At 36.6% G+C, this 14271-nt stretch overlaps 1 protein-coding gene across 1 annotated transcript; it reads right to left on the bottom strand.

Moving 5' to 3' along the window:
- Nucleotides 1-181: 181 nt before the first annotated feature.
- On the bottom strand, nucleotides 182-14055 carry LOC117299631. Its single transcript, XM_033783183.1, has 12 exons — nucleotides 13927-14055; nucleotides 13380-13556; nucleotides 12796-12933; nucleotides 11907-12069; nucleotides 8633-8748; nucleotides 7988-8167; nucleotides 7494-7631; nucleotides 6868-7023; nucleotides 4472-4576; nucleotides 3781-3957; nucleotides 3053-3190; nucleotides 182-2463 (listed from the first exon to the last, which is right to left on the bottom strand). Exons 1-12 carry the CDS (start codon nucleotides 14024-14026, stop codon nucleotides 2291-2293), a joined length of 1761 nt encoding a protein of 586 aa, XP_033639074.1. The 5' UTR covers nucleotides 14027-14055; the 3' UTR covers nucleotides 182-2290.
- Nucleotides 14056-14271: the final 216 nt, after the last annotated feature.

Here is a 14271-nt window from a genome sequence, read left to right as displayed (position 1 = left end):
TCTCGGTGAACATTATGGGCACTCAATGATACAACATAGTTTGTTAGACAGTCTTGTAGGCCATCTGATCACTTTTACAAAAACAGCCAAAGAGCTGGGCTTCGATTTGTACAGAGTCAAGCGAACAAAAAACATAACATCTTATATGGATTCCACTGTCTGATTTTATTAACGATATGAAGAAGAGGGCACATCTCAAAACTTGTGTATAATACCTCGTGAAATATTGTGGAAATTATTACACAATAATTCCCTGACAATGTATAGTATTCTCGCCTGTCGGGAAATGCTCTGGAATGAACAAGGTCACTCTATTTGTAAACAAAGGTTACTTGGTTATTTTCCTTCCTCTTTTTCTTAGACCACATGGTTTGACCAAAAACTGTAACGGTGTCGTCATTTCGTACAAGTTGGGTGGCCTCATATTAATGTGATACCTACAAAGCGTAAGGCGATACGTATGATTCAACCTTGGGGCTGTTTTCAATAATCATGTTCACTTTACCTCAGAGCGGAAAGTAATGATGTGATACAGGAAGTACAGGAATGATCAAATCTTGCCAGTAATGAAAAACATCGAAATAACAACGGAGTAGATCCGTATTGTGCATCCCCACTTGGCTTCATGTTTATATTTGTATGGGTCACTTTTGAAACTTAGTCATTAACCAATAGGCATTGTGTTTGTTTTAATTTGTTCGCCATGCGCGCTGCGGTCTATGGTATTCTACGGTCCTTGCTTCATCCAAACCAAAGAAACCAACAAAGATTAAAGTGATCTTTCTTTGGGAGCTCATGTGGAATAAATCATGATTTTACGCACCGGGAAAATGTAAAACTGTTTCCAAAAAGTACGATATTGCCGCCCCTTTGAATAAAATAAATATATTTTTCATTGTGTACGTACACGATAAGTTAACGTGTACGTACTCAATAAACTAAAAGTATAAATATTCCAAACTTATCACCCTGGTGACCATTCACCACCATCACCACTCCCAATATTGATCATCACCAAGACCACACCCCTTGATTTGTTCCCACCAGTCATCCTTGTTGTCTTTAGAGGTAACAACCCCACACTTTCCTTTGCACTGTAACTTTACTCATCGCTCTATTAAAAAAATGAGCAGTTCCGATTTAAACGCTTGGTAATTGTGTTCAGTACATTTACATGTTCTTTTATTACCTCATACAAATAAAAACAATTAGCTATCTGGTGGATCTATGAATGACATGAATACATTCAACAAAATCTGTAAAACGCATTTACTTGAATCACACACTGTGGCCCAGGACTATTTAAACACAGCTAGTTTGAAATTAATACCATTTTAAAACAATAATCTACAAAAATACTCTACTAAAATAAATTATACATACTTTTCAAGGTTAAAATTAATAGATTCGTTGCATATAAAGAAATGAAATATTATAAAACCTCCTAGGGATTGTTGTTTTATGCAATCAAAACTTCTGCTAGGTCAAACACTACAGGCAGCCATATGCATAGGGAGTGTTTCAGTTCAACATTTTTATTTTCGATGTATTTTTGTATAAAATGGTAAATTTTGAGTGTGTATTTTTATATACCATATTTTAAGACACACAAAACCAAGACGCATTTCACTGTAATTTTATATTTTTGCAAGTGACAATAAAATATTAATAATAATAATAATATTCGATGAACTTTATGTCATTCACAATCATTCACTGTGCAGGATAACCATTATTTGCATAATTGTATTTCCTAAAACCTTTGTCTTGACCCGAACAACTTTACCAAACTTATTATGTACGTACACGATAAGTTATTGTGTACGTACACGATAAGTTTGGATTTATCATGTACGTATATGATAAGTTATCATATACGTACACGATAAGTTTGGATTTATCATATACATATGATAAGTTATCGAGTACGTACACAATAAGTTATCGAGTACATACATGATAAGTTTGGATTTATCATGTACGTACGTGATAAGGTATCGTGTATGTACATGATACGGTATTAAAAAATTATTCATGGGGCGGCAATACGCTTCCGTATTATGTCCGATGAATTAAAACAAATAAATAATACATACGTTTTTAATTTTAAGGAATGACTTGGTAGTAAAAATGTGTTTGTTTTGTCTCTGTAATATCTCTCTTCTCTTTTTTAGCTCTCCACAGGAGAGAAATGACCCTCCCCCTTGCTTAAAATGTTTTTGTTTTTAAGCCATTAAACAGAGCAAGTGTTGTGTCCTATATTCAAGTTAGTTACGTTTGTGAGACTTAATTAATAGCGTGGTTGCTCTTTCCTGAACTGTTTCACCATCTTGCCAAGAGCGGTGATTGCTTCGAGTATCCCGTCGCCGTTGGTGGCGCATGTCCCTTGGATGTGCCAGGGATTATTTCGAGGTAGATTGCGCAGCTGTAGAGCATCAGAAAGTTTAGATGGGTTCATTGCATCTAAAATGAGATGAAAGAGAATAATAATATTAAAAAAAAGATTATTATGATGATGACAATAATCTGATCAGGCTGGAAACACAAACAATTTTGTATTTCTCCAAGCATCAAAATGGTGTACAGCCTATTTTTTTAACATAATTTATCAATCATAATCAAGTCATCATAATTACAATATGTTGTGCGCACAGGACCCATATTTCATCAGGCCTGTAAGCACAAAACCAACTAAACACAGGAAAAAGGTTACCAGCTAGCATTCCATAAAATTTACTCTGTATCGAGTGGTGCGGCCCACATTTTGCCTATCAATGTACACACAAATTAGCAGTACTTTCTGCCAAATGAAGTTCGGCCAAGATGCTTTATCCGATTTCTGGCCGATTTGACCCAAACATTTCAATCAAAATTTGAAATAATTGTACAGATTCGAGAAAGTAACCGCTGATCCTGATCTAATTAACATCTTATGAAATAGAAGTGGACTTGGATTCCATCAGATTATCAGTGAATTTGATTGAATAATATAGCCACAAAATGACAGTTTTCGTCTGTGATCCCCACAAAACCACAGCTCATGAATTCTTACTTGGTAAGTCTTGCTTGTTGGCCATGATGACAACGGGTACTCCCCTGAACATGTTGTCACCTTTCAGCACTCGGAAAAGCTCTTCCCTTGCTTCGGCCACTCGGCAATGATCGGCACTGTCTACAGCATACACAACACCTGAAAATAGTGCATACAGAAGTTGTGGTTAATTTTATATTAAGCATGAATTTGTCGTGCTTACCAAACATTGTTCTAGAATGTTCAAATCATGGGGTAAACTATAAGTGGGGTTATTTTGAAAGTTATTTTAAAGTATAATCTCAAACAACTCACATATTATGAAAAGCATTTACAGAGGGATAATATATGAGCGAGTCGGTCAGCAATTACTCAAAACAATTTGATATCATAAAAACTTACTTGGTAACGAGTAACGGAGAGCTGTTGAAAGTATAAAACATTGTAAAAAACGGCTCCCTCTGAAGAAGCATATATAGTTTTTGAGAAAGAGGTAATTTCTCACTCAATATGATAAAATACTCCAGGCCTGAAGCCTTTTGAGGAATACTCCAGGCCTGAAGCCTTTTGAGGCATCTGGGCAAGCACACAATTTGGTGCAAAAAGAGTGTTTTTCTTTCATTATTCTCTTGCAAGTTTGAAGACCAATTAAGTCCACCTTTTTACAGGTTTTTATTTCATGCATATTATATTGGGATACACCAAGTGAAAATACTTCTCTTTGACCATTATATCAAAAAGAAGCTTACCTTCAGTGCCCCTGAAGTAGTGTTGCCAGAGTGCTCGTATCTTCTCCTGTCCACCCACGTCCCAAACCGTCAGAGTCACCCCCGGTGCCGGAGTCACCGTCTCTACGTTGAATCCGATGGTCGGGATTGTCGTTACGGTCTCGTTCAGCTTTAACTTGTACAAAATAGTCGTCTTTCCTGAAGAAAGAATTAATTGAGAGATCGAGTGTTTTGTTTTTTTAGGTGATCGATGGAATTGTGAATATTATACAGAGCTCCGTGAACTATGCTCCTTTTACTTTGGGTTCTATTTTGAACTTTAGCAATTGTAAAATCATTTTGGAAAAGCAATCTTGTATATGTATTTTCAGCTTTTATACTTTTATAGGTAGAGAAGTATTGTGGCTTGTATGGTATACTGCACGGTATATGGTAAAAGGCCGAAATTCAATTCCATTCGGGGATATTGACGTGGAATTTAATTAATTGATTTGAATCGAATTGAAATAGCTTGCGTCAGCCCTAACGTTTCAAAGAATGAGCAAGCTGTGTGATTGACCCCATACGTTGTAGGGCCTACTTCCATCGACATGGTAGAAAAAGATCCTCATACTCGAAATATTATTGCAATAAAATTACAATTTCATGGAACGAAAAATTATTCATGACACCGTTGAGATATTTTGGCCTGTATACTTTTATTCAAACTTACCAGCTGCATCAAGTCCAAGCAGTAAGATTCGGCAGGGAGCTCCACCCGACACAAAACTCTGAAAAGCACCCGACAGTCTTGACAAAAATAACCCCATTTTGTATTATGGGTCGAAGAAGGCTCTAAATTCCTAAATACAACACTCCTTAAAATTATAACAGGTGTCCAACACCATGAGTGGTTGCTTTAAAAATGAGCCGATATTGTGTTGGTGTATCTTATATGCAAAATATAATGGTACACGTCCCTCTTGTTTACGTCTTTGACAAATGATGTGGTTCAGTACACGTGGAACTTGAGGAGTAAACACTTCGTAATTTATTCATAACGCGACTGAAGAAGAACCAATCAGCTTATACGTTTAAAATTTACTTGGCAACCACTGGGAAAACATTGCCCCCGAATGGGCAATATCTTGTCACGGTTGATGATTATGCTAATTTATTATACAAAGCCTTTGTTTTGTTAATATTATTGATCTCAATACTTCCACGTTGGTTCCACCACCATGCCAAGAAATCACTGGGAGGCAACAACAAAGTACACGTGGTTGTTAATTATTTTTTAAATGTTTGTTTGACATTATTCCAGCCTCAGTTTTGTTATATTTTGTTTTGGATGAGGGAAAACATGATAGTTAATATTAATATAAACGTGGTCAATATCTTAAAGGTGAGTCTCTTTTTAATGTCTGTGTATGCAGCTTGTGTAAGGTTTCATTTGTACCATCCCTTTATTTCTGTGTCTGTACACTCCATAACCTGTCTCTCTAAAAAAAAATTAGGGATAAAAACGTTCAGAGCCAACAATTTTTTTCTTAGTTTTCAAACATTATATTATTAAAATATAAATTTCGCAAAATGCTGTACACAAATCAACAGTGAACATAAATTCACAAGATTAATCCTTCAAACTGGCACATTTCAGACATCAAAAATAAATATTAAACCACAAGAAAAACTCACTGGGTAAAATTTATAATGATTTGGGGACTGTTCAAGGCACTGGACACTATTGGTATAATTACTCTATAATTATAATAATAGTTAGAATACAAACTTTCTTGGTAACAAGCCATGGAAAGCTGTTGATAGTATAAAACATTGTGAGAAACGGCCGCCCCCCCCCCCCCCCTCTGAAGTAACATAGTTTTCGAGAAAGAAGTTCCACGAATTTGATTTCGAGTTCTCAGAATTATATTTTGAGGTCCCGAAATCAAGCAACTTTGTGTGACAAGGGTGTTTTTTCTTCGACTATTATCTTACAACTTCGACCACCAATTGAGTTGAGCTCAAATTGTTACAGGTTTGTTAATTAGTTTGTGCATAACATGTTGAGATACACCAAGTGAGAAGACTGGTCTTTGACAATTACCAAAGGTGTCCAGTGTTTTTCAGTCCCAAATCATTAATTATAAATATAACAATCATATACTTTCTGTCACAAATTTTGAATTAGCTTTGCTCGCTTATGGATGGAAAAAGGAATGTAAACATTCTGTTCGTTTGAGCTACAATACATGCAAGTACAAAATAAACATGGGCCCCTATCCAACAACATTTTCAGATTTAACATTTGCATAAAATACATTTCCAAGTATGTGTACAAAAAACTCCATGGGTTTAAGATACCCCCCCCCCCTGCATTTCACCACAAATTCTTAAAAAACTAAATATGTATTGGTGGAATTGATGAAGGCACTCTTCGTATAGTTTGACTGTAAACATTTCCTTACACACACGAAAGTCTTTTTGGTCATGAGCGTATAAACTTCGAAAGACGGATGTCTCCCACGAGTCTTTATTTGGAAATTCTATGATTCCTGCTGTTTCTGGATGTCAAAACGATCTGAGAAACGTAATTAATTATATGAACTCAAACTTCTCACAAGTGTTCGTGATTCCATCCTCACCGTCAGTCTAAAAACTATAGAGTTGAATCCAACACTTGCATGAGTTCGGTGAGTGAATACACTTTGAAAGTGTTGAGTCCAGCATTTTATATGTTAACTCCAGCATTTTAAAGTATTCAGTGAACAATTTAAAGACACTGGACACTATTGGTAATTGTCAAAGACCAGTCTTCTCACTTGGTGTATCTCAACATATGCATAAAATAACAAACCTGTGAAAATTTGAGCTCAATTGGTAGTCTGAGTTGCGAGATAATAATGAAAGAAAAACACCCTTGTCACACGAAGTTGTGTGCTTTCAGATGCTTGATTTCGAGACCTCAAATTCTAAACTGGAGGTCTCAAAATCAAATTCGTTGAAAATAACTTCTTTCTCGAAAACTATGTTACTTCAGAGGGAGCCGTTTCTCACAATGTTTTATACTATCAACCTCTCCCCATTACTCGTTACCAAATAAGTTTTTGTTTGGATTGTAACGCCAACTTGCGTACATGTACTCTTCGACCATCTTCCCTAAGACGTTAACTGCTTCGTAGATGCCTTCTCCGTTTGGAGCACACGTTCCTTGGATGTGCCAGGGATGTCCAGATAGATGATGAAGATTCAAAGCTTGTGCAATGTCAGACGGTCCAAGGGAACCTGATTGGTGAAGGGGAAAAACCTCAAACCATTATTAAGAACACTTATTGTGTAAAGACAGCAAAGTTTACAAAGATTGTAATATTTTTGAACAGTTTACAAAATGCACAGCATCGCTTCGACCCTCATGAAATTGGAAAATATCGGGGGAGAATTGAAGAGTATTCAACTATTGTGCATCATGAATTGGGCACTCGTGTTTATGAGGGGGAAAAGAGTCACAATAAATTTGCATTTGTTATAACTATAAAATATATATTCTTTAAACAAACTTATCTTTCAACAAGTAAACAAGTATTGAGTCAATCTTATTTTCTTTTTTCCCCCCTAATAATTCCCTAAAAAGTAAGAAACTAACAATTGTATATCCGTTCAAACTGTTTGTTGAAAATATAAAGCTATAATCCTGTTGGACCATGGAGGTAGGAACCAACTTTTAGAGGATGGGATAAATAAGCGGGTACATTTACTGGGTAAGCCTTGCTTGTTGGCGAGGACGACTACGGGTACTGTGGAGGGGAGCTCTGGGTTATTGAGAATACCGAAGAGTTCGTCTCTTGATTCGGATAAACGTGCCTTATCACTGCTGTCGACTACATAGATCAGACCTGAAGATCATCAACAAAAAGAAGGGAAAACAATTTTTATTTTTTTGAGTGGGGGGGGGGGGGGTTCAATTGTTCAACTTAAAAGTTACGAAAGTGGGCCTACATTTATTATTAGTTTCCTTTTTTTGTTGTTGTTTGATTTTTAGTTATGACCCCCATTCACTGCATGAAGTCACTGGACTCGAAACAAACTTTTAGCCCCCTTCGTTTTCATGTTTCGTTATATTCTCAAAAAAGGTGATAAATTTTAACGACCTCGGACCATTTGTTTAAAATTTAAAAAGCCCAACCGGTTGTCGTTAAAATGTGTCTGCCAATCATTTGTTGGGGGAGGGGGTTAAGTAAAGAGACCTTACCCTGGGTGCCTTGATAGCATAAATCCCTCCACATTTGCCGTACTTTCTGCTGACCGCCTACGTCCCACACTGAGAAAGTAAGTCCAGGCATTGGGGAAACCATTTCTCGGTTGAAACCTATCGTAGGGGTGCTTCTCACTTCTTCATTCAGCTTCAGCTTGTACAAAATTGTGGTCTTTCCTGATGGTGAAAAAAAGGGGGAAAATCGTCAATTGAAACTTTTGGATAGGGTCGTTTCTTACACTTCTGCATGCTCACTGCATTGTGTTCCTACGGAATAAAAATTGATATGGTGATGATTTAAAACTTTTTGCAATTTCAGACGGTCCAATTGGGAAGCGGTTGTGGTAAAAAAACAACGCATAATTTTTTTGTAATACACTCATTGTGAAGTCAGCAAAGTTTACGATGATTGTTGTAATGTTTTTTTAACAGTTTACAAAATTCACAGCACCGCTTTGACCCTTATGAAATTGGAAAATCTTGATATGTAGATTAAGTGGCACAGGGTACATTGTGACTCTTTTATTTTCTGAGGACAAAACAAAATTAGTGTCTTTCCCATGGAAACGATCTGTTGCTCTAAAAAACTGATAAAATAATCGGGAAAAAAATGATTGAATCATACAACTAGTACATTCATACCTGCAGCATCGAGTCCCAGCATAAGTATATGGCTGGAAGGACCGTAAGCCAGCTCGCTGAGCGCACTCGTCAACTTTGAAGACCATAGTCCCATCTTTAGGTCTATACGGGACTCACTTTCTTTTGAAAAAAATATATAAGATTTTATTGTTTTATCCAAGCAGTTATCTTAACCAAAAAGTGTGCAGAATTACTTGTTTCCCCCACTCGATGAGATCGCCTTTTATACCACCAAGTTGTGGTGTGTGTTTTGGTACGTGGGCGAATCCAGTCTTCACTTTTGTCAACACCTAATCATGGTTTAGTTACCGGGACTCCCCGTTTGTAATACTTTTGCTGATGACCAAAGCGTCAATCACTCCACATTGAAACTTCCATCACGATCAGCCGGCCTTGTAAACATAATAAACCGATTGTGCTACCAATGTCTACATGTGATCACGTGACCTATATTGGTCTAGGAAAACAACGCTACACAGTAAAGACATGGGAAGACTCGATCCGATGGACCATAATTGGCTGTATTTTCAATAAATAACACTTTTAACTAAAAACGGAGCCCTTTTTATAAAGCTGAATATTGTGACATTGATTTAAATCACATTTGCTGTTTGATGCTCCAGTATTCTACTAGTACTACAAAAGTGGTTTCTTTTGCGAGAGTATGGTTAGACTACGTAAAGAAACCTCTTTTGTAGTATCCATGAGGAAGTACTTTTTAAAATGAGGTGTATCTTTTATGCAAAAAATAATGAAACACGTTCCCCTTGTTTACGTCTTTGACGTATGATGTGGTTCAGTACACGTGGAACCTGAGGAGTATACACTTCGTAATTTATTCATAACGCGACTGAAGAAGAACCAATCAGCTTATAATGCGCTTAAAATTTACTTGGCAACCGCTGGGAAAACATTGCCCCCGAGTGGGCAATATCTTGTGACGGTTGGCGATCACCATCATGCCACAATCACAGGGAGGCTAAAAATACTACACGTATAATGGTTAACTATTATTTTTGAAATGTTTGTTTGAAAACCTAGAGTGTAGGTTATCATGATAATTCTTACCGAACCACTACATGCATAATGCAATACCAAGTATGGATAGACCGATTGATGCTCATACCAGACTGTTTTATATTTCAGCCTCAGTCTGGTTATACATTGTCTTTGATCAGAGAAACAAATATGGCTGCTCCTTTCTTGGCCACAATTTCTGTTTTATTCCTGTGTTTTTCAATGCATTACCTCCACGTTCAACACGTTTGGTTCCAAATCATGCCACGTCCCTTTTAAATCAAAAACTTAATTAAACTCGTTTTAAAGACACTGGACACTATTGGTAATTGTCAAAGACCAGTCTTATCACTTGCTGTATCTCAACATATGCATAAAATAACAAACCTGTGAAAATTTGAGCTCAATCGGTCGTTGAAGTTGCGAGATAATAATGAAAGAAAAAACACCCTTGTCACACGAAGTTGTGTGCTTTCTGATGCTTGAGTTCGAGACCTCAAATTCTAAACCTGCAGAGGGAGCCGTTTCTCACAATGTTTTATTCTATCAACAGCTCCCCATTCATCGTAACCAAGTAGGTTTTTATGCTAATAATTATTTTGAGTAATTACCAATAGTGTCCACTGCCTTTAAACAAAGATTATGATTTGGTAGTTTTTGTTTTGGGTAGCACAATAATTCTCAGATATAAATGGTTAATTTTATAGTATTTTTTATTAGTGATAACTTATTTTTTATTTATTCATCAATTTTATTTAAAACAAAAACAAAATTGCAGTAAGTCTTTACACCATGAAAAGTCCCTCTTCAGAATTTTCCCTGATTCTGGATCCCGTGGGGGCCTGTCCCCTTTCTGGATCAATATGACCCGAAATCTGTGTCGATAACTCAGAAATGGATCAAACTTGAGCAAATTTCGATCGTAAAAAACATGACCAAGAAATAGGTCATGCCACGGGCCCCATAACGTTGGTCAGTTTTGACCCAGGCGTGTTCAGAGAATGTATTATTTTGTTTCCTTTTATTATTCAGTCAATCAGTTATCTCTTTCTACATTTTCTAAGAGAGTGTTAATTATGCTACCAAAAATCTTTGTATCAACTTTTGTAGTTGTTGTTGTACGACCGATGCAATTTAATATCATTTCGAAGGGACACATGTTCATAATTATGAGTAACTACCGAACATTTTAATTCTAATGTCTAATGAATAAAAACTATGAACGGAAAACAAAATAACTTCCGAGGTACAATGAATGTTTCTTCTTTAAAAATATATACACATTTATTAATTTCACCACAACTCAGCTAATTTGTGCAAACACTTGCAACACAAAATGGTCTAATTAAAAATACTTCTTAAATTTTATGAAAGACATCAAGGCTTTATTATTCGGAAAGTCTAAAATCTTTTTCCCCCCTTTCCGATAAATTTGTTAGGATGGAGTAAATTATTTTGTATAAATTTAGGGACCATCAAGTATTGTAAAGTCACAATGCAATTTATAAGTAAGACAATATGTACATTATTTTATTTCGTTAATATTAATATAATCGTGGGGAATATCTTAAAGGTGAGTCTCTTTTTAATGTCTGTTGTACGGCAAATGTTTGTACCATCCCTTTATTTCTGTGTATGTACACTCATAATGTGTCTCTCTAAAAATGATAGGGATAAAAAGCGTTCAGAGCCCACAGATGTTTTCTTATAGTTTTCAAACAGTATACATTATTAAAATATAAATTTCTCAATACGCTGTACACAAATCAACAGTATAAATAATTTTTAAATTCACAAGATTATTCCTTCAAACGGGCACAACTTATACATCAAAAATAAATATTAAACCACAAGAAAAACTTACTGGGTAAATTGAAAATGATTTGGGATAATTAGCCCCACAATTATACATGTACATTACAACAATTAACTTTATGTCACACATTTTGAAAGTTTTCAAACATACATTTGCACAAAGTGCATTTCAAAGTATATATATACAAAATTCTCCATTGGTTTCAAGACCCCCCCCCCTCCGTCCGTTACACCAATGATTCTTAAATGATGAAGGCACTCTTTGTATACAAATCGACCGGCAACATTTCCTTTGCATACATACAAATCTTTGTGGAATATGCTTCAAACCATGAGTCTGTCATTTTGTTAGGCCTGCATGTTTCTGGATGTTCAAACATTTTAATAAACGCAATTATAATGAATTCATACTTCTCACAACTGTTCGTGGTTCCATCCTCACCGCGACCCCAGCTTCTTGTACTCTCGAACCATCTTCCCTAAGACGTTAACTGCTTCGTAGATGCCTTCTCCGTTTGGAGCACACGTTCCTTGGATGTGCCAGGGATGTCCAGATAGATGATGAAGATTCAAAGCTTGTGCAATGTCAGACGGTCCAAGGGAACCTGATTGGTGGTGAAAAAAAACATAATAAATACATTTATTGTAAAGACAGCACGAAGAATGTTGTAATTTTTGAACTGTTTACAAAATGCCGGTTTATAGTCGGTCGCGCGATGGTCGCGCGACGGAAATCTTGCGCGCAATCCTAAGACTGAGGCCTAAAAACCGTGTCTTTTTATGATCGCGCGTCAAGGTTTCCGACGCCCGACCATCGCGCGACCGACTATAACTCGGCCTTTATCATGTTGCAAGATCTTTTGTGCGTCATGAATGCTCATGTTTGAGAGAAAAGACCTACAACAAATTCGTGTTTGTTACTCTTATGTCTATAAAATCTATTCTTTGAACAAACGTGTCTGTCCAAAATATTGTGTTCATCCCTTTTTATCAAACGTTCACTCAAAAGTAACAAACTGTCCGTTTTAAAAGTCAAACTTATAAGTGTCTGTTGTATGCTTTAAAACTGATGTTGAGGGTGTTATTGATCTGGTTGGACCAAGGAGGAAGAACGCAACTAATCAAATAAGTTCATCTGGATTGTTGATAATCGCGAGTTACAGAATTCAGAATCGTCACCAGTCTGAAGATGCCCCTAGCTTAAGAGTGATGCGTAACAAAAGTATAGATGTTCAAGTAACATCTACATAATTTGGAATTTGGAAAAACGAATCTTTAATTCAGGAATGCAATTTATATTTAGGGAATTGTATATAAGTGAGTGGAATTACCGGGTAAGTCTTGCTTGTTGGCGAGGACGACTACGGGTACTGTGGAGGTAATCTCGGGGTTCTTGAGAATACCGAATAGTTCGTCTCTCGATTCGTATAAACGTGCCTTATCACTGCTGTCAACTACATATATCAGACCTGAGAGTAAGGAAAGGGTGAATCATACAAAGTTACTCGTTGAACAATATTTAAAACGAAAGGATTGAAAACATCGTGTCAAAAGACGAAAAAGAATGAAGTACAGTATTCAACATTCGCGTGTCTGTTTTAAAAAAAATGTTGTTTTTCTGCATGAAGAAACAATAAAGTGTCTGCTCGCTACGGGGGGGGGGGACACAACAAATTCAACAAAACCTCAGAAAATGGAGAAGATAAAAATAAATTATATTTACAAAAAAGAACAGAATAACCTTGACATCCATGAATGGACGACCCCCGACCATCTTGACAAATTATAAACAAAGGGATCATATCAGAACGATCTGGGCAGCTGACCGAGAGTACTACCAAATCATCACATTCAAGAAACTTGTCACGAAAGTCGATGATTCTGATGAGTTCATAAAGTAAAGAGAACACCTTACCCTGGGTGCCTTGATAGTAGTGCCTCCACAGCTGTCGTAGTTTCTGCTGACCGCCTACATCCCACACTGTGAAGGTAAGTCCAGGCATTGGGGAAACCGTCTCTACGTTGAAACCTATCGTAGGGATGCTACTCACAACTTCATTCAGCTTCAGCTTGTACAAAATTGTGGTCTTTCCTGATGGTGAAACAAAAGAAGAAGAAAATCATCAAATTAAACTATCGGACAGAATCGCTTGTTATACTTCTGATCAACTCCTGTGCTCCTGCCGAATCGGGAATAAAAATTGCTAAATGGTGAAGAATTTAAGCTTGTGCGATGTCAGACGGTCCACGGGTTGATACAAAAACACTACAATAAGCACTGTTTGTAAAGTCAGTAAAGTTTACAAAGATTGTTGTAAAAAATGTTGAAGTATGTGGTGTGTCTCTTTCATTTTTCTGACGTCAGGGCAAAACAAAATGATTGTCATTCCCATTATTGAAAACGATCTGTTGCTCTGAAATATTGATAAATAATGACCGAAAATTGTAACTACATTATTTACCTGCAGCATCGAGTCCCAGCATGAGTATACGGCTTGGAGGTCCGCCAGCTCCAACCAGCTCGCTGAAAGCACTCGTCAACTTTGAGAACCATAGTCCCATCTTTAGGTCTCTCTTTCTTTTGAAAATAAGATAAGATTTTATTGTTTTTATCCAAGCAGTTATCTTCCTTAAGCAAAGTGTGCAGAATTGAATGTCCCAAATCAGCGTTTATTGCGAGCTCTCTGCTGTAGTAGGAATAATAACCATCGAGGAAAAATGAATAACCATGTGCTCGATGAGATCGCCTCTTATACCACCAAGTTGTGGTGGTTTTTTTTTTTGGTACGTGGACAAATCCAGCCTTC

Source organism: Asterias rubens, chromosome 1 (genome assembly GCF_902459465.1).
Source record: "Asterias rubens chromosome 1, eAstRub1.3, whole genome shotgun sequence".
In the NCBI taxonomy this organism is placed as follows: Eukaryota; Metazoa; Echinodermata; class Asteroidea; order Forcipulatida; family Asteriidae; genus Asterias; species Asterias rubens.
The sequence above is the reverse complement of the archived record's forward strand: the minus strand, read 5'-3'. Positions and strand labels throughout refer to the sequence as shown.